This window comes from Mustelus asterias, chromosome 1 (assembly GCF_964213995.1).
Source record: "Mustelus asterias chromosome 1, sMusAst1.hap1.1, whole genome shotgun sequence".
Taxonomy (NCBI): Eukaryota; Metazoa; Chordata; class Chondrichthyes; order Carcharhiniformes; family Triakidae; genus Mustelus; species Mustelus asterias.
Genome location: NC_135801.1, coordinates 54,515,433 through 54,539,860, shown reverse-complemented (window position 1 = coordinate 54,539,860; position 24,428 = coordinate 54,515,433). Strand labels below are relative to the sequence as shown.

The 24,428-nt window shown below is 41.1% G+C and overlaps 1 protein-coding gene across 3 annotated transcripts in view; it reads right to left on the bottom strand.

The window, feature by feature from the left end:
* Positions 1–1,133: 1,133 nt before the first annotated feature.
* Positions 1,134–24,428, bottom strand: part of arhgap10 (Rho GTPase activating protein 10) — a 199,598-nt gene continuing 176,303 nt past the window's right edge. The window contains exons 20-23 of one of the 3 annotated variants that reach the window (XM_078212380.1): positions 13,872–14,040; positions 6,131–6,244; positions 4,450–4,535; positions 1,134–2,364 (exon numbers count right to left, since the gene is read on the bottom strand). In XM_078212380.1, the coding sequence (XP_078068506.1) occupies positions 2,270–2,364; positions 4,450–4,535; positions 6,131–6,244; positions 13,872–14,040 (464 nt within the window). In that variant the 3' untranslated portion in view covers positions 1,134–2,269. Of the gene's footprint in view, positions 2,365–4,449; positions 4,536–6,130; positions 6,245–13,871; positions 14,041–18,930; positions 19,793–20,773; positions 20,944–24,428 lie in introns of those variants that run through there. The other 2 variants (XR_013497750.1, XM_078212393.1) reach the window with 2 other exon arrangements.

The window sequence follows — 24,428 nt, the reverse complement described above, 5'->3', positions numbered from 1 at the left end:
GAGTACATTTCAAAGGAATTTTGTATGTCAGTAAGTTGTGTGAACTCACTGATGAGGGCATCCCTCGGCTCTATACCAGAGTTTACTTTGCCTTGGTAATTATACCTGAGCAATGTCTTCAAGATGTTGTCCAATTACAACCCAATACAGCTCTGGCACAATGGTGTGTTTTGCTGTCCAGGTCCCAAGTTCTGGAATCCCCTCGTCCAAATTCTCCTCTCGACCTCATCCTTTAGAAATCCTCCTTAAAACCTATTTCTTTCGGCAAGATTTCAATCTAACCTAATATTTCCATCTTTGGGTCACCATCAATTTTCGATTAATTGCGCTTTGATGAAGTGTCCAGGGACAATTTCCTACACTAACCACACTATAGAATACGACTTATTGTTTTGTTGGACCTGAAACTTCAGGAATAACAACATTGCTCAATGTCCCACTTGCCTTGTTTATATTGGCTTTGCAGGGGCCACAGTGTAGAATCTATTATCACTTCCAGATTGATTTCAGCTCTCCTTCAGATTCTTCAATGCCACTTACCGAGTGCATACCTCTTTTTTTTACAATGTGCAAATGATTTTTAATTGTATTTTAAACCAATTGAAAATATTGTCCATGTCCTCCTCTGTGTTGCAGGCTGCTTCATCATATTTTGCTTCCTCCCAGCCATGTTTAGCTTTGTGTGAATTTTACCAGGAGTGATATGGATTATAAAATAATTGATAACTTGCCAACTAGGCAAGTTCATCTCTTCTCCACCCATATTGTTTTCTCTCTGGGCTGTTATGGTTTAGTAGATGCTTGTCGGCCTTTGGAAGCTTTAAGTGATCATCCACTGCAGAAAGATGACTTATGGTTCTGTTTGATCTTGTCCTAGCCGAATCTCCATACGAAAGCTATTAGGAGCAGGGGTCTGAGTTCATTTTCCTTTTCTCAACCCATTAGCAGTTGAGGGAAATGGCACCATGGCTGAGATCAACTAACATTTGCCTGTGCTGTAATTTTCTTTGTTCTCAACATATTACTCAAATTTTATACCAAATCAGGTGGCCAACACTCTTGGTGGATAATGAGGGGCAAATGATTGTGCCCATAATTTGTATGATTCGCAGAATTAAGGAATGCAAGAAGTGAACATTAGAACATGTGACTTTTAAAAATTAAATTACATCAAACTGGAAATGACCCAATTTAATTACAGTAAAAACAAAATTGAATTTGAAATAATTTAACTAGAACATTTCAGTGAATACATAACATCAAGTTAAATGTTAAGAATCATATGCTTCAGTCAAATTAATAAGAACATCTTGAAACTATTACTGACAGAGACTTTATTTTCTGACGTAGTTACAGAAACATGTTCTGCAGATATTTGAAGGCTTTAGGTTTGTGACATAGTTGACCACATTTGTGTGCACATTACTATTAAAGCTATGAGAGTCTTCATAAGAACAATAAATCATTAAACTAGAAGTAACACATTTTTGTATAGTTAAAATGAATACAAATATAAAGCAACTGAGGAGTTTGCAAAGTATCTGGTTAAAAACTGAATGGACTTTCCAAACTATTTCTATATTGATGAAAACCCTAATGCAATATTCATTAACATTGTTTAAAAATGGAAATACACCGCAGTCATTGGGTCCACTTTTTGTACTGAAGGCTAAAATGCACCAAATTACTTCAAATGTTACACAAATGCACAATTTTTTTTAAAAAAAGCATTTCTAATGTTTCTTAAAACTGAAACATCTAATCAATTGACATGATCAGCAATGAATAAGTAAAACTGTATGGAAACAACTCCTCCTCCCCCAACCCCCTGCCCAATATTTTATTACCACTCTCTTTTATTCATTTACTTAAAAGGCACAGTGAAGATAAGGAGATTCATAGAATCATACTGTGAAGTCAAAATACATAGGAAAAATAAAGTCCACAAAGCTAGCAATTTTTGTTTCAGATTATTCTAATATGACTTGCTAATACTGCACCCATCTGTTGATCCTATGATAAAAGCTTGTAATAATTATAGTGGTATGATGGAGTGACAGTAGAACTTCAGGCAATACTTCATATTAAAAAGCACACGAGTTTACAGACACTGGAGGTTAGTTGTGTGTTAGTGATAGAAATCAATGTTCCCCTCAGTTCCAATTTAGAAATTTCAGTCATGAATTTACAGTAGAACAAATGGTAATTCTGCCTTGTCAAGGACGGCCATGGATACCATGAATAGGATTTTTTAATACATTTCAATGGCTCAGTGCGACAGGAATTCAACATAATTTTGTGGAATAAGTCCCGTTTTGCCATTGAGAGTTCCTTCTAGCCAACCAGGTTCCCGTGAAGAGTGAACTGGAGAATGGAGAAAATAAAGAACAAGCACTTCAATTCAAATGGAAAAATCGATTTGGTATAGCAACATCTTTATTATAATAATAAGCATCTATACCAATACATAACAAGCACATAATCTATCTCCTTACGCTGTCAAATAGAGAGTCCATGCACCAAAGAGGGCACCAAATAGAACAAACTTTCAGTGTCTTTAGCTTCTTTCCTGCACACTTGCTAAGATTCCTTCGACAAAAAGGTCCGATATCCTTGCTGGGAGGTTTGCTCATGCTATTGGGGAAGTTTGAAACTAATTTGGCAGGGGGATGGGACACAAGAGTAGACGTACAGTTGGGAGCGAGGTTCAGTCAAAGATAGAAGGTAAACTAGGTGTGTCCAGCAGGCAGAGAAGACATGGGCAGGATAAAGCACATGGGAGGATTGGAAGGCTAAATTGCATCTATTTTAATGCCAGGAACCTGTCTGGTAAGGCAGATGAACACCAAATGGAAATATTATATTACTGTAATCACTGGTTGAAAGAAGGGCAGGACTGGCAACTCAACATTCCAGGGGAAAGATGTTCCAGGTGTGATCAGTTGGGGGGGATTGTGGGGGGGGGGGGAAATGTAAGAAAGGAGGGGCATTACGGATAAAAGAGACCATCACTGCTGTGAAGAGGGAGGATGTCATAGAAGGCTTTATAATTGAGGCCGTACGGATGGAGCTTAGAAATAAAAAAGGGGCGATCACTTTGCTGGGATTATACTACAGGTTTCCCAATAGTCAGAGGGAGATAGAGGGGCAGATATGAGGGCAAATCACAAAGAGATACTAGAGGAATAACATTATAATAGTAGGGGATTTCAACTTCGCCAGTATTCACTGGAATCACCTTGGTGTGAAAGGATTAGGTGGGGTGGAATTTTTAAAGTGCATCCAAGAGAGCTTTTTGTGCCTATGCAGATATGGAATCACCTCTAGGTTGACTCAAATGAATAAATTGTGTACTAAGTATGCACATTCTGTAATAAGGACAATACTACTGTCTGCTATTTGAGCAAACGATGCTCCAATTTCCAGAGAGAAAATCAAGAGAGAGAAATTGCAGGCTAAATTGTTTGTGAAAACTATAAGGACTCTCAAATTTATCCTACACCTGAGGGGAGCCCAAACCTTTGGTCAGATATGACCTCACATTTACCATCTGGCCAAGTCAGAAAATGTGCAATGTGAAGAACATGGAGTTTTATAGAACAAGAGAACATGTGCCCACTGCTTATCCAGAACATCACAATACTGTATGTACTTGGTAGCATTGAACTTGAATATCAATGAAAAAGAGACATGCTGTCAAATCGTTTCATCTTGCACTCATCAGGACAGATTTGCAAGATTACCATTTATAGTGGTAGATTGTATCCCTTCAGCTGTTCACAACAGGCAGAGTTCTGACCATACTCAACCAGCCCATACTTGCAAAACTCAGAACATAAGTATGCAACATTAGATGTGATTCATTGACTGGACATTTACTAAACAATCCTGATTGTGTCAAGAATTACCCTAATGACCAATTTAAGATTATCTGTCAGGCTTGCAGTGTGGCTCACTTACGCATACTAGAAGATACACATATTCACACTTGGTATCCTGTCCTTTCTAAACATAAAGAGCATGGTTCAGACATTGTACCTTTTTCAACTACAGTAAAGTTTGAGGGTCAGCCATTCCCTGGTTCATCACCATGGTAATGCCTTGACCGGAGTCAACCTGCCTGGTTGGAATTTTAAAAAAGCTTGGCAGTTAACTGTTCCCTTCCACCTTGGCAACACTTTGATCAATCAGAATCCACTTGTCAACCAATCAGCATCTTCTCATAGTGTAAATTGTTGTTCCCTTTGAGATTCTTGCAAATCTGTATGTCTCCTTTTCCACGAATATGCGAACATGTGGTTTCCTCAGCACAAATCAATATAAGCTTAACTCCTTCACTGAGTGGAGGACGTTTGCAATTTATCAAATAGCTTTGGAGTAACTGTTTCGATTGAGTACAATACATTTCATAGAAGAGGAAAAGAATCTAATATCTCTGGTTACGCTCACCATTTTCAAAGATTGCTCCCACTTTGAAGGATAATTCCGAGTAATGTTCTGCTTCACATGAGTAAACAGCCTTTGCTTTTGGAACCCTAAAAAATAAAAGGATTATCACTTCGCTGCAGAGAGAATTCGAACAATACTATTTTGTGAACTATTAAATGTGGTTGCTGCATGTATAATCTAAAACAGATTCAGAGCATGACAGAATACGAGACTTAAAATTCAGAGCATTTGTAAATTCTACCATGCCAGTAATAATTATATAACTGATCTAATTTTACTGGCACCAGATTTATACAACGGAAACCACAGAAACTCTACAGTGCACAAGTAGACCATTCGACCCATCAAGGCTGCACTCACTCTCCGAAAGTGTATCTTTACCCAGGCCCTCCTCAATGCCTTATATCTCCAACCCCGCGCATTTTTACCATGGCTAATCTACCTAACCTACCCATCTTTGGACCCTAAGGGGCAACCTAGCATGGCCAATCCACCTAACCTGCACATCTTTGGACTGTGGGAGGATTCCGGAGGAAACCCACGCAGACACGGGAAGAACATGCAAACTCCACACAGTCACCCGAGGCTGGTGTCGAACCTGGGTCCCTGGCGCTGTGAGGCAGCTATGCTGACTGAAAGGGTTCAGAGGACAGGACAACATTTCTGCTGAAGTATTTTGTGTATATTCTGGAATTGATCAGTAAGCTCTGCTCCCTTAGATATTTGTCTCCGAACAATAATTTTATAAATAATCGAAAATTAATACCAAGCCAATGTAGATTTTTAAAGAACAGAAGAGAAAATGGTGCAAACACTCAGCAGCTTCTGGAGTGACAAGGAGGTTAATACACCACTGTTTCTGATATAGGGAAAACGGGGAAATTTGGAGACTGCAGAAAGGCATGCTGGGATTTCAAATACAACTATCATCTTAGGAGATATTTCATAACTCTCAGCAAAGATATATTCCATTCAGAAATAAAGACTGTACTGGGAGAGTGCACCATCTGTGTTTAACTGAGGAAGTTAAAGATGGTGTCCGATCAAAAGAAAAGACATAAAATGTTCCATATGATTAGTGATCAGCCAGAAAATTGGAAACGTTTTAGAAACCAGCAAAGGATGACTAAAAAATGACAAAGAGGGAGAAATTAAAGTACGAGGGAAAATTAAAACAAGTAGCTGCAGAGAGAGTGGATTCTTTGGTTATAATCTTCCAAAATTCCTTGGGTTCCTTTAAGGTTCCAGAAGATTGGAAAATCACCTTTATTCAGGAGAGGTGGGATACAGAAAGCAATTAGCTAGTTAACCAAATACCCATCATTGGGAAAATCCATTATTAAGGAAGGTGCTGAAAAGAAAAGACATTTTTATCAAAGCTTTTTGTCTCACAATGCAACTTAAGAACTTTGATGCGTTCACTTAAATGCTTTTCTAATGTGACTTTATATGCTAGGTGAAAATATACTTTCCCCTCCACTTGGTATTACAAGGTCAGCTAAGTAAACTTTATTCTTTGTACTTTGATCCATTGACCTGGACTGAATTTGGCTTATAAACCAAACTAGTTAAAAGATTATCAAATAGACATGTTCAGATTCTTAATGGCAATAATGAGTAAGGAAACAAGATTTTATCCAGTGTCAAATACTATACTATCAAATAAGGGAGTTTTCCATACCCATTAGGAGGTTTGTCCCCAGTGGTAGTCACAGGTGGAAACGGGAATGATGGTAAAGATGATGTTGGTGAAGTCGGTGAAGAACTGAACCAGGAAGTCATTGATATAAATGAACTGAGAAGACGAAATAAAATGAATGATTAATTTTGCCAAAGCATACAGATGCTGTATTGTTAAGATTAATTTATAATTTCTACAAATATACGGTAGCTTTAAAATCAGATATTTGTTCTTATAGTAATGTTTAAAAAGAAATTTGAACTCCCGGTTATTAACTGAAATAATTACTCCACGTGATTTCATGTCTTAAACAAAATAACCCTTTACTGCATAAGAGTTAAACAAAGTGTACTTATTTAACACTATTTCATAAATACTGTAAGCCTGAAAGTTTCAACAGGATACTTCCCGTTCTACTTTTATTTTCACCCATTCTCTTTACTTCACAGGATCACAAGGGTTCCTTCATTTCTCCTATACCTAACCAAGGTGCGGCACAGCTCTTAGGAATTCACTTTGATTCTCCTTAGTGCTCCTGCTATTCTCCAAGTTGAGAGATTATTTTGCATCCTTCCACTGGCATTGGCTAGGCAACCCTCCAACTCTCTGTAAGCATCTCATGATTGTATACACCTCAGCTCAAGCATGGTTCTCTCTGATTTTCTGCTCAGTGACTCCAAAATCAGAAAACACACTTGGTTTCTGGTAGCCCACTGTAACTGGCCTACAGCCTCTGGTAGATTCTTTCTTTGCTCATCTCAAAGATGCTTCTAGTTTCCAATTGCCCGCTTCTATGAGAAAACACACAGATAAACTTAAACTATAAAAGCCTCCCTGTAATCTATCCCCGGCAATCTGGCATGCCATGCATGTCCCACATTGAGAATCAAACTAATTAGCTCCAATGCGCAAACCTTTCCTTTGATCTGAAAGGCATATGGATACTTTAAGACCTTCCCTTGCTTACCAGTTGCTCCAAAACATTTGATCTGGAAAACTGCATGAATAATTTAAACCCCTTACTGAGACAACTGTAGACCTCCTGTATGCAGCATGAAACTCACAGAGGTAGCTCATTATCTAATGCTTTCACACTTCCAGCTCTGACCTCTAAGTATCCATGGACCACCTTCTGAATTGTAATTGCTCCTGGTCTATTTATCAGCCACCCAAACCAGTTGTTTCCATTGTCTTATGTTTAAAAATCTGTAGAACAGTATCACAGAAAGCAGTAGGTATACTGTGTAGACTGCTGTGTGCATAAACTCCCCTGGATTAGCACTGCTGCAGGAACTTGAATAGTAGAAATATCAACAAAGTAGCAAGAACATGGAATTGAAATAAGATGTTTCCAAAGCTTTGAGCATCATATTCTTGGAGGCAACTTCACAGAAATAAATTGGAAAATGCTCCATTAATCATTAATGATCCTGGCAAATAATGCTAATTATGACAGCACCAGCAGTTAACTGAAACTACACCCACTTATATCTTTGTTTCCAGCAGCGAGGTTACACATTTCACACACCAATATTTCCCCTATTCTCCATCATCTGCTCCTCAGCTGGTTTCCCATTCATCCATCCAAACCTGCTAAAACATTGTGAAAAACCTGCTGACAATTATAAAGGGGCCTTAGGAGATACACAGGTAATACTGAATAAGGGAACACACATCACTTACTATGCAGACAGATCTTGGTATTTTGGAATATGAAGAGTTTAATTTGAGCGTGAGTTTCGCCATTGCAATGTCCTGCCATTTTTTGTAATGCGCAATGTCACAATGAGAACATGGTGCAGTGCCTAGATCAGGAGCTACAAGGAGCTTTCTTCTTCTTCTTTGGCAGTCCTTCTGTGCCGAGGATGACTTGCATCCACTCCTGGTGAGATGGGTTCCGCAGTGGCTGAATAGTCCAATCCTGGAGTCACAGACTCTGCCTCAGGTTTGGAGGGCGATCTTTGATGAGGTGGGTGGGACGTTCTGGATTCCGTGCTTTCTTTCCGCTGTTTACGCTTGGCCTCCGTGGGCTCCACCCGGTGACCCTCTGCGAATGCTTCTTCTCCAGTTTGTGCATTCTAGGGGATGCAATTCCCATGTGTCAATGGGGATGTTGCATTTATTTAGGGAGGTTTTTAGAGTTTCCTTGTAGCTTTTCCTCTGCCCTCCTAGTGATCACTTGCCATTGCAGAGCTCAGAGTAGAGCACTGTTTCGGGAGCCTTGTGTCTGGCATACAGACAATGTGGCCCACACATCGCAACTGGTCGAGTGACCATTGCCTCGATACTGGGGAGACTGGCCTGGGAGGGGACGCTCACATTGGTACGCCTATCCTGCCAGTGAATTTGCAGGATTTTACAACGGATTGTGAACGTGGCCCAGTCCATCACACAAACCAGCCACCCATCCATTGACTCCATCTACACTTCCCACTGCCTCGGGAAAGTAGCCAGAATAGTCAAGGACCCCACACACCCTGGACATACTCTCTTCATGCTCTCCTTTCCCTCTCCCCTATGTACTCTATGAACAGTATGCTTTGTCCGTATTGCATGTAAGAAATAATATTTTTCCCTGTATCCCACCCAATACATGTGACAATAAATCAATTCAAATCAAATCAAATTAGGGGGAAGAGAAGATGTTGAAATCATTGAGAACCTGCCTCTTACTACTCAGATGTCGCATTTCTTACAGTGGCAGAGTCACACCTTCCACCAGCAACAACTGGGCTTTCAAATCACATTTACAGGTTGACAATTTAAAAATGGGTGGTAAGTGACAGAAAGCTTAGAAAATATTTGCCAGCCAAGTTCACCATTGCTTTAATTTAATTTTTGTGTACAGCAGTGTTTTGTCTTTACAACCTTTAACTCTTGCACAATAGTTAGCTAAGGTGATGCTTTTGAACAGTCAGACTTCTCTTCCTTAAGTCCTGAGACACTGTCCTTTTTCCCCTCTGTGCTGTAAAGAGATCTGCAAGCCCCTCAAGGATCATGTTCCCTCTGTTTATAAGCTTCAGCTGAATCCCATCATTTCTAGAGACTTTGGGTGATTTTAATCGTGCTGTAGCAACCTTAATCACTTAATGGCTAGAATTTTACACTCCCCGCAGGCAGGGGCTCTTTCTGACTGGGGACATCCTCCCCTTAAGGCCCGTTGACATCCGAACCTCCCTTCTCCCCCCAGGACTATCCCCCAAGACCCCGATCGTGCCCCCTCACAACCCACCATGCCTGGACTCCAACACCTTCTCTCTGGTTTCCTGGACCTGGGCTCAGGAAGTGACATGCAGTGCCCCTTTTGGCCACTGCAGTGCTGTTCCTGGAGGGGCTGGAGAGCTGCTAGCCAATCTGACTGGCCTGCAGCTCTCCAAGGCAGGACTTCCTCTTAAAGAGGGGCAGAAGTCCCGCTGTATGCCAGTTAACGCTCAGAGGGTAACATGGTTGCGGAGCTGTTGAAGTCAGTGGGGATCTGTTCCAGAGCCGAGCCTCCACCATCCTACAAATTCAGGCCCAGGTGTTGGTGGGTCATCCAGTTTAGACTACATATTCTCTGGGAGATTTATGCTCACTTCTTACACCATCTGCAGGTCACCAAATAGGCTCCAGTGCTTTTTTTCTCAAGGTACTCCATACTTTTTTTTAATGCTCTTGCTCACTGCTTCCCTCTCCTGCACCCTCACTATGAGTCACCCAGAGGAGAGTATCAAGGTAGGAGCAGCTTCGACAGTCACTGCTGCACCATCAATACTCACTCTTCCACAACCTACAGATTCAGGTCAGATATGGGTCTTGAACACAGGTCCAGGAGAGGAAAGCAGCAAGAGGGCACATTGGGGAGCAAGAGATTCAGCGAGAGGGGAGGGGGTCAGTTAGGCCACAACTTGGAGGCTGGGGAGTGAGGCAGATCAAAACACAAGGAGAGGGGCCACTCCAAAATGGCACCAATCAAATTACGTGGGGAAAGTGCTAAAATAAATCTCACGACTCTCAACGAGATCACGGAACCTATTAACTCACCAATGTAAAGCTGAAACAGCCTTCAGCAGGGTCACGTTAAACGAGGACTTTCTGCATCTTTGGCTTTTGCATTATGAAATGTTCTGTCATTTAATCTCTCCCATCCTCCGGCCTATCACAGATCATCCCTTTTGTTCTTCCTACCACCCTCTTCTCTTTCATGCGCTCAAAATCTATTACATTTCTAGTTTAGTATCATGGAGTCCTTTATGCACAGAAGCAGATCATATGACCCATTAAGTCAATACTGTCTCTCCATGATACAATCCAGTCAGTCTCTCATTCACCTGCTCTCTCTCTCTAGCCTTGCATGTTCATTTCATTCAAGTGCCCATTCAATTTCCTTTTGGAATCATTCATCGTTTGTGCGCGTTCCAGGTCATTACCACTTGCTGTGTAAAAAAAACGTCTTCCTCCCATTTACCTCTTGCCCAAAACCTTAAATCGTGTCCCATAATCCTTGTACCATCAGCAAATGGGAATAGTTTTGTTTACCTTATCCATACCCATTATATTCTTCGTCAATCAAGAACAACCCCAATCTAACCTTATAGCCAAAACTCCTCTTCTCTGGAACCATTCTGATAATCTCCTTTGCCCTCTCTCAGGGACCTTCACATCCTTCTTAAAGTGTAGTGACCAGAAATGGATGCCATACTCTTAATTATGGTCTAACTAGAACTTTATAAAGCTTGATAAAATTTTGTTCAGTTCTGATGAAAGGTTATTGACCTGAAACACTAACTCTCCTCAGATTCTGCCTGACCCATCGAGTATTTCTAACATTGTCCATTTTTAATTGCCATAGAGATAAGTTTTCCTCAAGATCTTCCCCTGTGAAAAATCAAAGCAGTTATGACAGTATCTCTATACCAAAAAATCTTTCAGACTCTCTGCTTTTTCCATCTTCAGTAAACTTTTTATACACTTTTCACAATTCCCTAACTCACTTCTCCGAGCAGCGCTCTGAAAGTTTATGATTTCAAACAAACCTGTTGGACTATAACTTGGTGTCTCTCATCTTGGTTAGGGCAAGTTTAGGGCCAGTTATAGATGGCAGAGGGAAGTTATGTGTGGAACCGGAGGAGATTGGTGAAGCATTGAACCAATATTTCTCTTCGGTGTTCACGCAAGGGGACATGAATATAGCTGAGGAGGACACTGGGTTGCAAGGGAGTAGAATAGACAGTATTACAGTTGATAAGGAGTATGCAGGATATTCTGGAGGGTCTGAAAATAGATAAATCCCCTGGTCCGGATGGGATTTATCCAAGGATTCTCTGGGAGGCAAGAGAAGTGATTGCAGAGCCTCTGGCTCTGATCTTCAGGTCGTCGTTGGCCTCTGGTATAGTACCAGAAGATTGGAGGTTAGCGAATGTTGTCCCATTGTTTAAGAAGGGGAACAGAGACTTCCCCGGGAATTATAGACCGGTGAGTCTCACTTCTGTTGTCGGCAAGATGTTGGAAAAAATTATAAGGGATAGGATTTATAGTTATTTGGAGAGTAATGAATTGATAGGTGATAGTCAGCATGGTTTTGTGGCAGGTAGGTCGTGCCTTACTAACCTTATTGAGTTTTTTGAGAAAGTGACCAAGGAGGTGGATGGGGGCAAGGCAGTGGACGTGGTATATATGGATTTTAGTAAGGCGTTTGATAAGGTTCACCATGGTAGGCTTCTGCAGAAAATGCAGATGTATGGGATTGGGGGTGATCTAGGAAATTGGATCAGGAATTGGCTAGCGGATAGGAAACAGAGGGTGGTGGTTGATAGTAAATATTCATCATGGAGTGCGGTTACAAGTGGTGTACCTCAGGGATCTGTTTTGGGGCCACTGCTGTTTGTAATATTTATTAATGATCTGGATGAGGGTATAGTTGGGTGGATTAGCAAATTTGCTGATGACACCAAAGTCGGTGGTGTGGTAGACAGTGAGGAAGGGTGTCGTAGTTTGCAGGAAGACTTAGACAGGTTGCAAAGTTGGGCCGAGAGGTGGCGGATGGAGTTTAATGCGGAGAAGTGTGAGGTAATTCACTTTGGTAGGAATAACAGATGTGTTGAGTATAGGGCTAACGGGAGGACTTTGAATAGTGTGGAGGAGCAGAGGGATCTAGGTGTATGTGTGCATAGATCCCTGAAAGTTGGGAATCAAGTAGATAAGGTTGTTAAGAAGGCATATGGTGTCTTGGCGTTTATTGGTAGGGGGATTGAATTTAGGAGTCGTAGCGTTATGTTGCAACTGTACACAACTCTGGTGCGGCCGCACTTGGAGTACTGTGTGCAGTTCTGGTCCCCACATTACAGGAAGGATGTGGAGGCTTTGGAGAGGGTGCAGAGGAGGTTTACCAGGATGTTGCCTGGTATGGAGGGGAGATCCTATGAGGAGAGGCTGAGGGATTTGGGATTGTTTTCGCTGGAAAGGCGGCGGCTAAGAGGGGATCTTATTGAAACATATAAGATGATTAGAGGTTTAGATAGGGTGGATAGTGATAGCCTTTTTCCTCTGATGGAGAAATCCAGCACGAGGGGGCATGGCTTTAAATTGAGGGGGGGTAGTTATAGAACCGATGTCAGGGGTAGGTTCTTTACCCAGAGGGTGGTGAGGGATTGGAATGCCCTGCCAGCATCAGTAGTAAATGCGCCTAGTTTGGGGGCGTTTAAGAGATCCGTAGATAGGTTCATGGACGAAAAGAAATTGGTTTAGGTTGGAGGGTCACAGTTTTTTTTTTAACTGGTCGGTGCAACATCGTGGGCCGAAGGGCCTGTTCTGCGCTGTAATGTTCTATGTTCTATCTTGTCCACCCCAGTCCAACACCGGCACCTCCACATCATGGCCCTAACTCAATAGATAAGGAAGTGACCTGGATTGCTTTTGTCATTCAGCAAACAGCCCACAAGATATATGTAAGAACAGTAACACCATCTATTCTCCTTCTAAACCTTCCTTAATCTACCCATTGTTGGGGGCAGGCAGAAAAAAAGAGAAGGGAGAAAAATCTTCCAATTCTATGCACCACAAGCATGAGATGGCTCACCTCAAACATTGCACACCACAAAGGCTTAACCAATGTGTTGGGCTATCACTGTACATTAGACCTCAGAGCTTTGCACCATGTCAATTCCACCCACTCACTATATAAAGACATAATCTTTCAGTACCTGCAGCAAGAGCCGAGTTCTAGGTGAAAACACAAATTTTACAAATCCAACACAATTCAGTATATTAAATCTTAACAGAATGTTCTTTACTATGGCCCTGTTTTGAGTTCACTTCAGCAAAAAAAAAAATCCTATAATTTCAATCAAAGAAGAATTGATATTACAAAAGGAGACCTGTATTGGTTCTGGTAACTATTTTAGTTATTAGAATAATGCAAGGAACAAAATCTCCCCCATAGAAGGTAAAAGTCAGGTGGGATAAAGAATATCTTAACTAGTTTAAAACTAAATACAGCTGGAGGTCTGAAATAAAAACAGCATGTGTGGCAAAAGCTCAGCAGTTCTGGCAGCATCAGCAGAGAGTGAAATAGAGTTAACGTTTCAAATCCATGTGACTCTTTTTTAGAACTCCGACCCAACGGGCCAGATCTGGCACAACAGAAATCTGCAAAGTTAACAGTTGATTAGGATCGGAGAAAAAAAAGGTACAAAAGGCACCGTTTCAGTCATGAAAAGAATTTCAACAAGTTCTCATTTGATAAATTAAGAATCAAACTTACGGTGAAGATGGACAATCAGTGGTATCTATATTGCCAGGATGGACACGATTCCTGGCTTGTTCTGGGGGGCTGTTGGAGTTGGAAGATGTTGTAGTTATCGAAGAGTGGGAAGAAATGGATTCCATGCTTCCACTTGGAGTATTATCTACGACACTGTTAGGATTATCAGCTAAAAGGAAAATAACTCCATGAAAGCAGCAATACAGCACACAATATTGCCCAAGTACTGCTGACTACCATAGCAAAAGTAGGAAAATAGTATCGGAATACATTTCTGAAAAACTAAACTGCATTAAAAATAGACTATTTCAAAATAATGCCGCAAATTACTATCTGGATCTCCTGATCCTATAAAAAACGTGTACGTTTTCATTAAGATACAAATCATAGTACAAAATACTGACAGCAATGTCAAAATCTAATCGGTATTATGCGAACAATTTGCAAGAAAATATTCGGCAGAATCTACTCAGCCCAACCATGTAAATTGAGATTAAATGGGAATTTCCATAAAGTGAAAAACAACAAAAATTAAAGCTGATCTGATTCACAACTTTTGTTTGCCTAATTTACTTATACCATCTGTGAATACAAGATAGCATGTTAATTGTACAACCATCATTCAAAAGGTGAATACAGTCCAACTTTTAAAAATATAATTGATAAAAATTGTACCCTAAATATGAAAGGGTAAGAGTCCCATTATAGCAAGCAGCATTATCTGTCATAACAAACTCCACCATCGATTACTGTCTCATCCTGACTTGAAAGACCCAAACTCTTTCTAAAAATTGTACACATCATCCTCCTGAGGGCGTTTGTTTCTTCCGATTACGTGGTTTCCATTTGCTTCAAACAACAAATTGTGTTTCTAATGTAGGAAAACATTTGACATAGAGTCACACATCAGTACAGGTGACCAAAAGTTTGGTTAAAGGAGGAGAGAGCAGTGCAGAGGTTTGAAGGAGAGAATTCTTCCTTTCAGAAAGAGAATTCAGAAAGAGAGTTTCCTGAGCCAAGGCAGGTGAAAGCACAACCACCCAAAGTTGGAGTGAAGCAAATCAAGGATTTTCAAAAGATCAGAATTGGATCTTAAAGGGCTGGAGGAGGTTACAGAAATAGGAAATGGTGAGAACATAGCACACACCGACAATGCAAGGTGTTCTTTTCTCAATTTGCCATCATTCATCTCTGTTTCTTTGCATAAATCTGAACAGAGAATGACTGAAATCTCTGTAATTGTACATGTCAATATATAGGTGCTCTGTAATACCTCAGTCTACACATCAGCAGCATGCTTGTTTATGCCAAAATTTTCACTGCATGTAGATTTTCTAAACACGGTTATGCATCAGTTTTTAGGAAAACAGGAATAACTTGCTGCCTCAAAGCTTTTCACACAGAGTTCTTTGCAAAGTTCACGGAGTAGAGTTTTCACCTTCTGCATGATTGAGAAATTGTGACCAAACTGTGCTGAGCTAGGTTAGGCTTCAAGTTTCTGCTAACATTTATTTGGAAGGCACAAATCTTCCATGGGCAGGGTCATAGATACGAAGGCAGTGGCACAGTAGTATTGTCACTGGACTAGTAATCCAGAAACTGAGGTTCAAATCCCACCAATGGCAGATGCTGAAATTTGAATTCAATTAAAAGTCTAATGATGATCATGAAACCATTGTTGGAAAACCCCATCTGGTTCACTAAACCCTTTTAGAGAAGGAAATCTGCACTCCTTACCTGTGCTGGCCTGCATGTGACTCCAGATCCACAGCAATGTGGTTGACTCTTAACTGATTCTTTGAAGTGGCTGAGCAAGCCACTCAGTTAAAGGGTAATTAGGGATGGGCAATAAATGCTTGGCAGCGCACATCCCATAAACAAATAAAAAAAATTCTAGCTGTTTCGTTTATTTTATTTTCATTAAAAAGCATTCCTTGATATATTTAATAGTGGGTAATCTGGTACATCTTTATGAATACAGCTAAAAATATCACCAAAAATAAGCATTTTACTGGAACTTGTTTAAAATCACTGAAAATTGCTACTAAAAACAAAAAGTAAGCAAGGAGAGTGGGAAAGGCGTCTGTGCGAAATTAACAAGCCGGAAAGTCTTTAAATAGTGGAACAGCACAGCTGTTGTTTACCTCGGTGAAAGGCTTCTGCTCACACGACTTGTTCTGGGATTGTGCTTTCACTGCTTTTACAGGTGATTTCTCTGCAATACTAGTCTTACTCGCCTTGATGTGCATTCTCTTGCTGTCCACCTTCACTGCAGCTTGGAAACAGAGTGTGCAGCTCTGCCTTACTCTTCGGATGAGGAAGAGAAGCAGCACGGAGAACACTAGCAGCAGCAGCTGCCCTCTCCTCCGCCACATGTTGCTCTGCTGGATAGAGGGAAGGGACACATAGCTCCATATCCTATCATCGGTACATGGATCAACTTACTTGACATGATGGAGCAAGAGTTTCAAGAGACTTAAGACTCTCGCGCCACATTGTTGCTGACATTTGCAGCCTCCTGGGAAAAGACCTCCTTCCAAGAGGGCCAGGGTGGATATGGATATGCTGTGCCAATGGTCGGCAAGGTCACATAGCTCCAAATTTTTCAGCGCTGGCTCTTTCCAGGGATCTGCTGTGAAATCCTGCAGATGTCACCATTTTGCTGCACAAGTGTATCTCCCAGTTTGTAAGATTTTGGGAGATTGGGGGAGGGCCACACATACCCAAGGTAGGCAGTGGACTATTCATAAGCAATTTTATGATAGTGTATTAAGAAGCAACAGCTTAGATATGATGCATTAACAAGTTAGACAGAAGTAGTATATGACTCATCACAGTTGAGAGTGATTTAATGATCCCAGTAGATGGACAGATAGTTGGCACAGAATATGTTCATCTCAGTATTTACAGAGATAACAGAATTCTGCTCTCTAGTCAAAGAGTTAGGGAACACTTCCCCCAATCTTCCTCCTCCTCAACTGTCTGAATGAAAGCTGCTGCTAATGGGCACTGCCACCTCACCAGGACCTCACCAGTATATGACCCCTGCCCCTGTGCTTAAGCAGTGTTTCTGGGGGCTGATAGCTTACTCAGTGTCAATCATCTAATCAAACTATTCTGACCAATGGACACAGGGTAGGTATCCAAACTGTCACCCTGCTCGAGGTCAGCTCATCATGTTAAGGACCACATCCTTGTCCTTTTAAAATTCTTGCATAGACAAGTTGCCATCCCACCAGCTTAGGAATGTCAACATGGCCAGCCTGAATAGAGATTGTTCAGAGCTCCAAATGTTTAGAAATCCTCTGTCCGGAGAATGAATCAATCCTGTTTAGTAAATCTGTTAAAAGCTCTTTACTGGACAGAAAATACCACTTTATTCAAGGCCCCAATTTCTTACAGGGTTACAAAACCATGTGTGCCAGAGCTGGCACTGCTTCCACTTTGACACTGATGAAGTCAGTGGGAACAACAGAACTCTCACATCTGCTGCAGGTGTTTGATTCTCAGAGTTGAAGAGAGTCATCAACTGCACACGTGTGTCAGTAAAGGGCACAGATCAACCAGAAATCTGTAATGAGAAGGAATTCCACTCCACCAACAACAACTGGAAGGTTTGCATGCAAATCCCTGCAAGATAGCCTTGACGCTGCGATGATGTCTTCATTCAGCTCCAGTCATGTCTCCCACAGATTTTCACACCTCCAAACAAGAGTCAATGGGTGGTTCGAGGTGAGGGCTACCCTGTAAATAGGTGGCCAATGACACCGTGCGGAATCCTACACTGATGCAGAGGAGATGCCACCTGGTGCCATTTGAACATATGGGTGCTGTGATTCAGATGTCTGGACAGATCAGGGGGCACCTATCACATCTATCAGGAAGGATGTTCAGAATAGTGCGGGCTGCAGAGACTTGTACAACACAATGCACCAGAAAGGGCTGGACATGCAGGCGGAGAATGGCAAGAAGCTTTCTGCTTCCTCAGAGGAGGAGGCGGCCGAGGGGTCCAGGCTGTTCACCAGGTTGCAGGAGAAGCCCTTAACTAATTCATTCAGGGACAGTTCAGATAACCCAAATGCGAGAAGCCTCATGACACACCAATGCTGAACCCACTGCCCCAACAAGCCCTCCCCCAACCCAAACACAAACCATTCCCACATCAAAATTCCTCCATCTCATTAACACCCTTTGCTTGTCTTCTATTCTGACTGCACCATTCTCCTCGAGGCTGATGTCCATTTGAAAAACAGGAGGCAACAATGGAGCCAAACTTGAATTAATGTACGATTCATTTACATTTTCTGATACATTAAGGCAGTGGCATTTTCACCATCCTCTTTTATAACTAACAAGTTTTTATTTTCCTGCTGCTACCACATGGTGCCACCTTTGTGGCTTCAACAAAGCTCGAATCAGGCTCCCTTGCTCGGAGAGCTGAGATGCCCTTTGTGAAAATTTTCAAGCTTGTCAAAGACTATCCCACTTGTTGCTTTACCTTTTTGCCCCTTGATTGAGGCAACTTTGGCAAAGGCTTTGGAAAGAGAAAGCACTGTCACAAAGTGACATGTGTGTGATAAAAGGGCACAATACTTGAACCCTCAGAGAAACGGTATCCTATCACAAGTATTGCAAAAGAACAACTTGTTTTTCCTCTTTATAGCAGATCACTGGCACAATGACTGTGTACGTCAATGCCATCTGCAGTTAATAAAATGCACTTCTAAATGATGAATATCTGAAAAAACTCTTAGAGATTATTAAACCCATTAACTGCCTCTGTATTGGAGACGGCTTCTTTGTCCCTCTGTCCTCTTCCTCAGCTTGTCCAGTGACATAGGGGACCAAATTATCTTTCAGTTGAATATAGGGCCTACACCAGGAACATTAATCCACCTCATCTCTCTACAAATGCTGACAAACGTGCATTTCCACCATGTAGATTTTGTGAAGAGCAGGTGAGGAGGATTTAACTGTCTCCCCTTCTATTCAGTCCCTGAAAATGTCTTTCCAATCCAAACATATTTATTTGTTAATAAGGAGCCAGTGAAACCAGGTTTCCTTGAGACACAGAAAGAGTACATTTATTCATTACCAAACCCAAGAAAAAATAAATATGCAACAACAACACACACACAGATATCAGAAATAGGAAAGTTAGAGAGCAATATAAAGTTAAAAGAATATATAATCAATGTTTTTGCTCGTGTTTGAGACATACAGTGTTGAACGTTGTGGCCATTTAAAATCAGGTGGCGTCCTGTAGAATTCTGGAGTTGATGGTGTTTGGGTTGGTATGCTGTTAAAGATAGAGAGAGAGAAAGAGCGAGAGATCTTTCCTGCTAGTTTCCAGCAGTATTTTTAGATGATAGTCATGTTTCTTTCCTCTCCTTCTGGTTCTTTCTCATTCTGCTTGGCACAACCAGTTTTAAATTCCTGTCTGTATATTCCCGGAAGGAAAGACGATGAGCATGTCTTGCACTCATTGTTGCAGAGTAAGTACTGCCATTATATGGGCTATGCATCCATCAAACTCCTGACATATTTTAAAATATAGACCAAATAGGTTATTTCATCCTCCAATAGCAGTTTTGAGTGTCTGATGAGTATCTGATCAAGTCCAGAATTTTGCAGCTTGAATGCTTTCCTTTCAAAGGTGTCCCTGTTTGAAGTGACACCACCCCTCCCTCCCACCCCCTCCCCAGAGGTGAAATTACATGCAACAGATCTGCAGTCCAATTCAGATATATTTTCCAGCGAAGTAGTCACCTTTATATTATCATCCATCAGGTGACTCATGGCAGCCATTTTGTGTTATCAATGCATTTTCCTTTTTAAAAAAAAAACAGGTCTTCTTTAAACAGTTCAACGTGCCTGTGGCTAGCTGGCGAAGTTGTAGGTAGCTTCAGTCAGTCAGATTCCTGTCATTGTGACAAGTTTATATTAACACTCCTTTTTCAGTTCAGGTAGAGTACAAATCCATAAATACACATACATTCACTATTAAAAAAATACCGGGCATCAATCAATTCAGATTTCAATTAAGGACAGTTAACGAATATCTATTCATTTCAATGGACATTCATGCCAACTAGGTTTTTATATTTCTTTTCTTGCCAAATTTCTCTCTTGATTTCTCGGAAAGCTTTGACTCCTGGCTTTATGGACGACAAGTATGCCGAAATACCTAACTAATCTCCGAGGTCAGATGGCGAGTGTACTCTAGCTATTTGAACATAGAGAACAACAAAGTCAGGCATGATCCTGTCTTCAGACTACCTCCATGTATGAACATTTCTAGTAGGGGACTGAATATAACAGAGTCCTTGAATAATTTTCCCTCCTAAACTCAAGGGGGCTAATTGTAAAACCCTTATTGCTACAAATATAGAAAACGTTGGAAGTTAAAGTTTGGGGTTTTAACCCTTGCAAACATAAATTAAGACATGCCTGCACTTTTCTAGCATTTTCTGTTTTTTGTTTCAGATTTCCACCACTGTGGTTCAGTAATCAGTATTTTGCATTTCACCCCACCTCTATAAACAACAAACTGAGCACAGGTTGAGGGATAAAACTAGACATTTGTAACCTGTATGAGTCAGCCAATAACTGCTTTAACTATCTGAGATATCAGAACAGCCACATGACTTACTCTGTTCACAGGGATAATCGACACATGATCAATTAATTCAGAGAGAACAATTATTCCAGTATTCATTCCCTGGAGAATGTTTACTGAATAGCAACGAGATTCTAAAAAGAACACTTTGTTCATGACTAGGCTGTTCCCATTAAGATATTTGTACTGTAATTTGAAAAGTTCTATCAAAAACACTTTAGGTTTAGGGATACATGAAGACTTTGTGAAAGGTTTGGGAGAAAATAATTAAACTAAAACTAACCTTTGTCTTCAGCTCTGTGTTTGGCATCTCCAAGGCTGGGAAAGAACCGCACGTGCATGGTTTAGATTTTTTATGTTGGTCAGCCCATGCACATGACCAACGGGATTTGGAGCTGAAGACAATGGTCCCATGCACCTGCACAAAAAAAATTCAAAAAGGGTGCAAAAACCCTGGGAGAAGCGAGAGAGACAAGGAGAGATTAAAATAAAACAGGAGAGAGAGCAGGGAGAAGTTACAAAATTTCCAGTAAGGGAAGAAGACAGAGGTACGCCTCAAAATGTTTGTATGGTATAGAAGTGTGCCGTGACATAGGAAAGGTTGGGATCACTGGAGTGGAGGGACTGCTGCATTGCTTTAGTTGCTACCTTTGCAAGAAACATTATCCTGAGACTCCTTATGCCTGCTCAAATAGAAATAAGTTCTTATATATGAGCCCACGCCACTAAATCAGATTTATCTTATTGCTGCTCGTGCAGGTCTTGCTGTGCGCAAAAAGGCTGCAATGTTTTATAATACAACCGGACACACTGATTATTTTACTGGACTGGAATCCAGAGGTCTAAACTAATAATCCGGAGAATCTGAGTGAAATCACACCATGATAGTTAAATGAATTCAAATTCTCTTAAACAAAACAAAACAAGTAACCCTCAGACTTTACTAAAAATGCAACTGGCTCAGTAATCAGTTAAAGAGAACTGCCATTCTTACTAGGGCTGGTTGATAAAGATGAATCCAGTCCCACAGCACCATGGCACAGTGATTAGCACTGCTGTCTCACAGCGCCAGGGACACAGGTTCAATTCCAGCCTTGGGTGACTGTGTGGAGTTCGCACATTCTCCCCGTGTCTGCGTGGGTTTCCTCCGGGTGCTCCGGTTTCCTCCCACACTCCAAAGATGTGTGGGTTAGGTGGATTGGTCATGTTAAATTGGCCTCGTGTCCCAAGATGTGTAGGTTAGGGGAATTAGCGAGGTAAATAAGTGGGGTTATGAGGATAGGGCTTGGGTGGGATGCTCTATCGGAGAGTTGGTGCAGACTCGATGGGCCGAATGGCCTCATTCTGCACTGTAGGGATTCTATGGATTCACAACGACGTGGTTGACTATTAGCTGCCCTTTGAAGTGACCGAACAAACAATTTTGTTTTATCCAGGACTGCAGTGGTTGAAGAGGCTTAACTTTCACCAGCTAGGGATAGGCAGTAAATACAACCATGCTAGTGACTCCCATATCCTGAAAACGAATTCATAATAAACAGCGACTGCAATTCCGAAGTTATTCAGTGGCTGTAAAGCAAGTTAACATACCCTGAGGATATAAAAGAATTCAACTTTATTCTTATAAGTGGATGTTTAAATGAATATCAAAAGTGATAGATTTACGATGCATTCTCCTTGAGGACTTATTTCATGATTTAAAGATTATAATCACTGCCTCATTGACAGTGCCGCTGAAAAACAGCTTTGCCTCATTGAGTTGGAAGAAAGAAGCAAGTCAGTCAAGAATCTTCAAATCTGTTTCTCGAAAATATTTTGTAATGCATCTGTCACTGTTTGGCAAGTTCTGGATCAAACCAAACAGGTTCGTCTGAGCTGTGGGAAATAATTACAATGTAACACACACTGGAGCTATTTCTGAATCAGTACTTTGGATGCCAGAGTGTAGTGTCAAGTTCCCCTCGCTAAGAATTGGACATGGAGCTGGACTTGCATACTAGTGGCAGGTAGCGGGAGTCAGGAAATTTCCTGCTTTGGTGCTCCAACCTCAGGAAAAATTGCCCATTTGGATGGAATTTTCATTCGGGGTGGGGGGGTGGGGGGGGGGGAGAAAAGAGTGTAATAGTGGGGGGTCAGGCTCACCATGGAAAGAGTTCAGAGGCAGTTACGAGGGTTCTGGGTGCCAAAGCGGATTTGTTTAAAAGGCCCATCTCAGTGCTCTGGCATCTCGTCCCAGTCTAATTATTACAATAAAGTTAAAAAAAACCCTCTACTCCTCACACCTCACCTCCTCATACACTTCCTCTGCTAACTAATGCCACCTCATGCCCCTGTACCCACCACCCATGCCCCGTCATACCCTGCCAGCCAAACTATGGGGTGGGTAAAGGAGCGCAGCCTTAACATGGAGGGTATGATGGGCCATGGAAGTGGCATAGCCTGGTATGGAGGGTATGAGAGGTCATGAGGGGTGGAGGTGGATAGAGAGGCACAGATTGGCATGGGGAAGACAAAAAGGTTCCCGTATTCCGACTATGGTCAAAGACACCACTGAAGGACCATGAACCCCTGAAAAGTTGGCCTGACTCCACAGCACGAGGGGATGCCTATATCAGCAATGGGGCCAGGCTGGTGGGGAATGCAAGGTGCAGGCTTGCAACTCACATTCTCATCTTGCCTGAATGAAAACTGGGGGCACTAGGAGTCGTGGAATAGGGCACCCACTGCCCTGAAGTATTTAATTAGCTGTAAAACATTTTTTGAGACATCCCGTGATCATGAAAGTGATTTATATAATGTCAAGTCTTTCATTTTTTTCTTTTTCTACACCATAATTTCCTTTCCTTGTTGCCCTTTTTAAGCAGACATCTTGTTTTAGTCCAACCAAATTGACTTTGTAATATTATGTCGTGTTCCATCTCTGACACAATTTATCCTTGTAGCTACACAAATGACCCTGAGGATTTGTTTTAAAGAAATTCACTACAGTAATTCATTTCATTTTTCAATTGCCAGAAGCTGAACTGCCACCCAGATTCATTGTTAGAGATCTTTATCAAGCTGTTAGTCACAAGCTTAGTTGATTAGATTAATATGTGTTTTGGACATTTTTCGCCGTGTGGATATTTTATGGAAAAAAGGGATTCTCAAATAAGAACTTAAATTTATGTTTTGCCTTTTATATCCTTGGTATGTCTCAAAATTAATTACGTTTTAAAGTATAGTCACTATAGTTATGTAGGCAAATCTGGCAGACAACATGTGGAAAGCAAACTCTCACAGAAGACAATGAGATAATTGACTATCCTGTCATTTCCTTTATGATATTGGTTGACAGATAAATGTTGACATCAGGGAGAACTGCGATGCAATCTTTTACATCCACCTGAACAGTCAGCATCTCATCTGAAAAACAGCACTAGCAACAAATCTGTACTCTCTCTGTTCTGCACTCTGCAGCGTTAATCTAGATTGCAGCCCAAATTCTGGAGTGGAACTTGTAGCATCTGAATCGAAGGTGATGCTGCTGGCAATTATCCAAGCCAACTCGTGATTAACAAACAGAATGTTAAATAATAAGATGGTTTGGTATTCTGTTCATTAATCATAAGAATGAGTGTTGATACCAAACATTAATTAAGTACAAGAGAATTACTAATGCAGGAAAGTCCTTGCAAGAAATTATTTTCATCAGGGGTGCTGAGGGCAAAAGAAACTGCTGGAATGATAATCAAGGAAAGGAACGTAATTTATCTTTTACAAAATAAATGTCAGTGTGGCATTGCTACCTTCATTATTGCAATAAAAGCTCAATCATTTTCAGGGAGAAAGAACAGGGAAAAATCCATAATTATCACGCTGAATCAAGGAAAGCAAATGTCACAATTGAAAGTCAAGGGAATCGGAGGTAAATATAAGATAAATAATCACTTCATTCT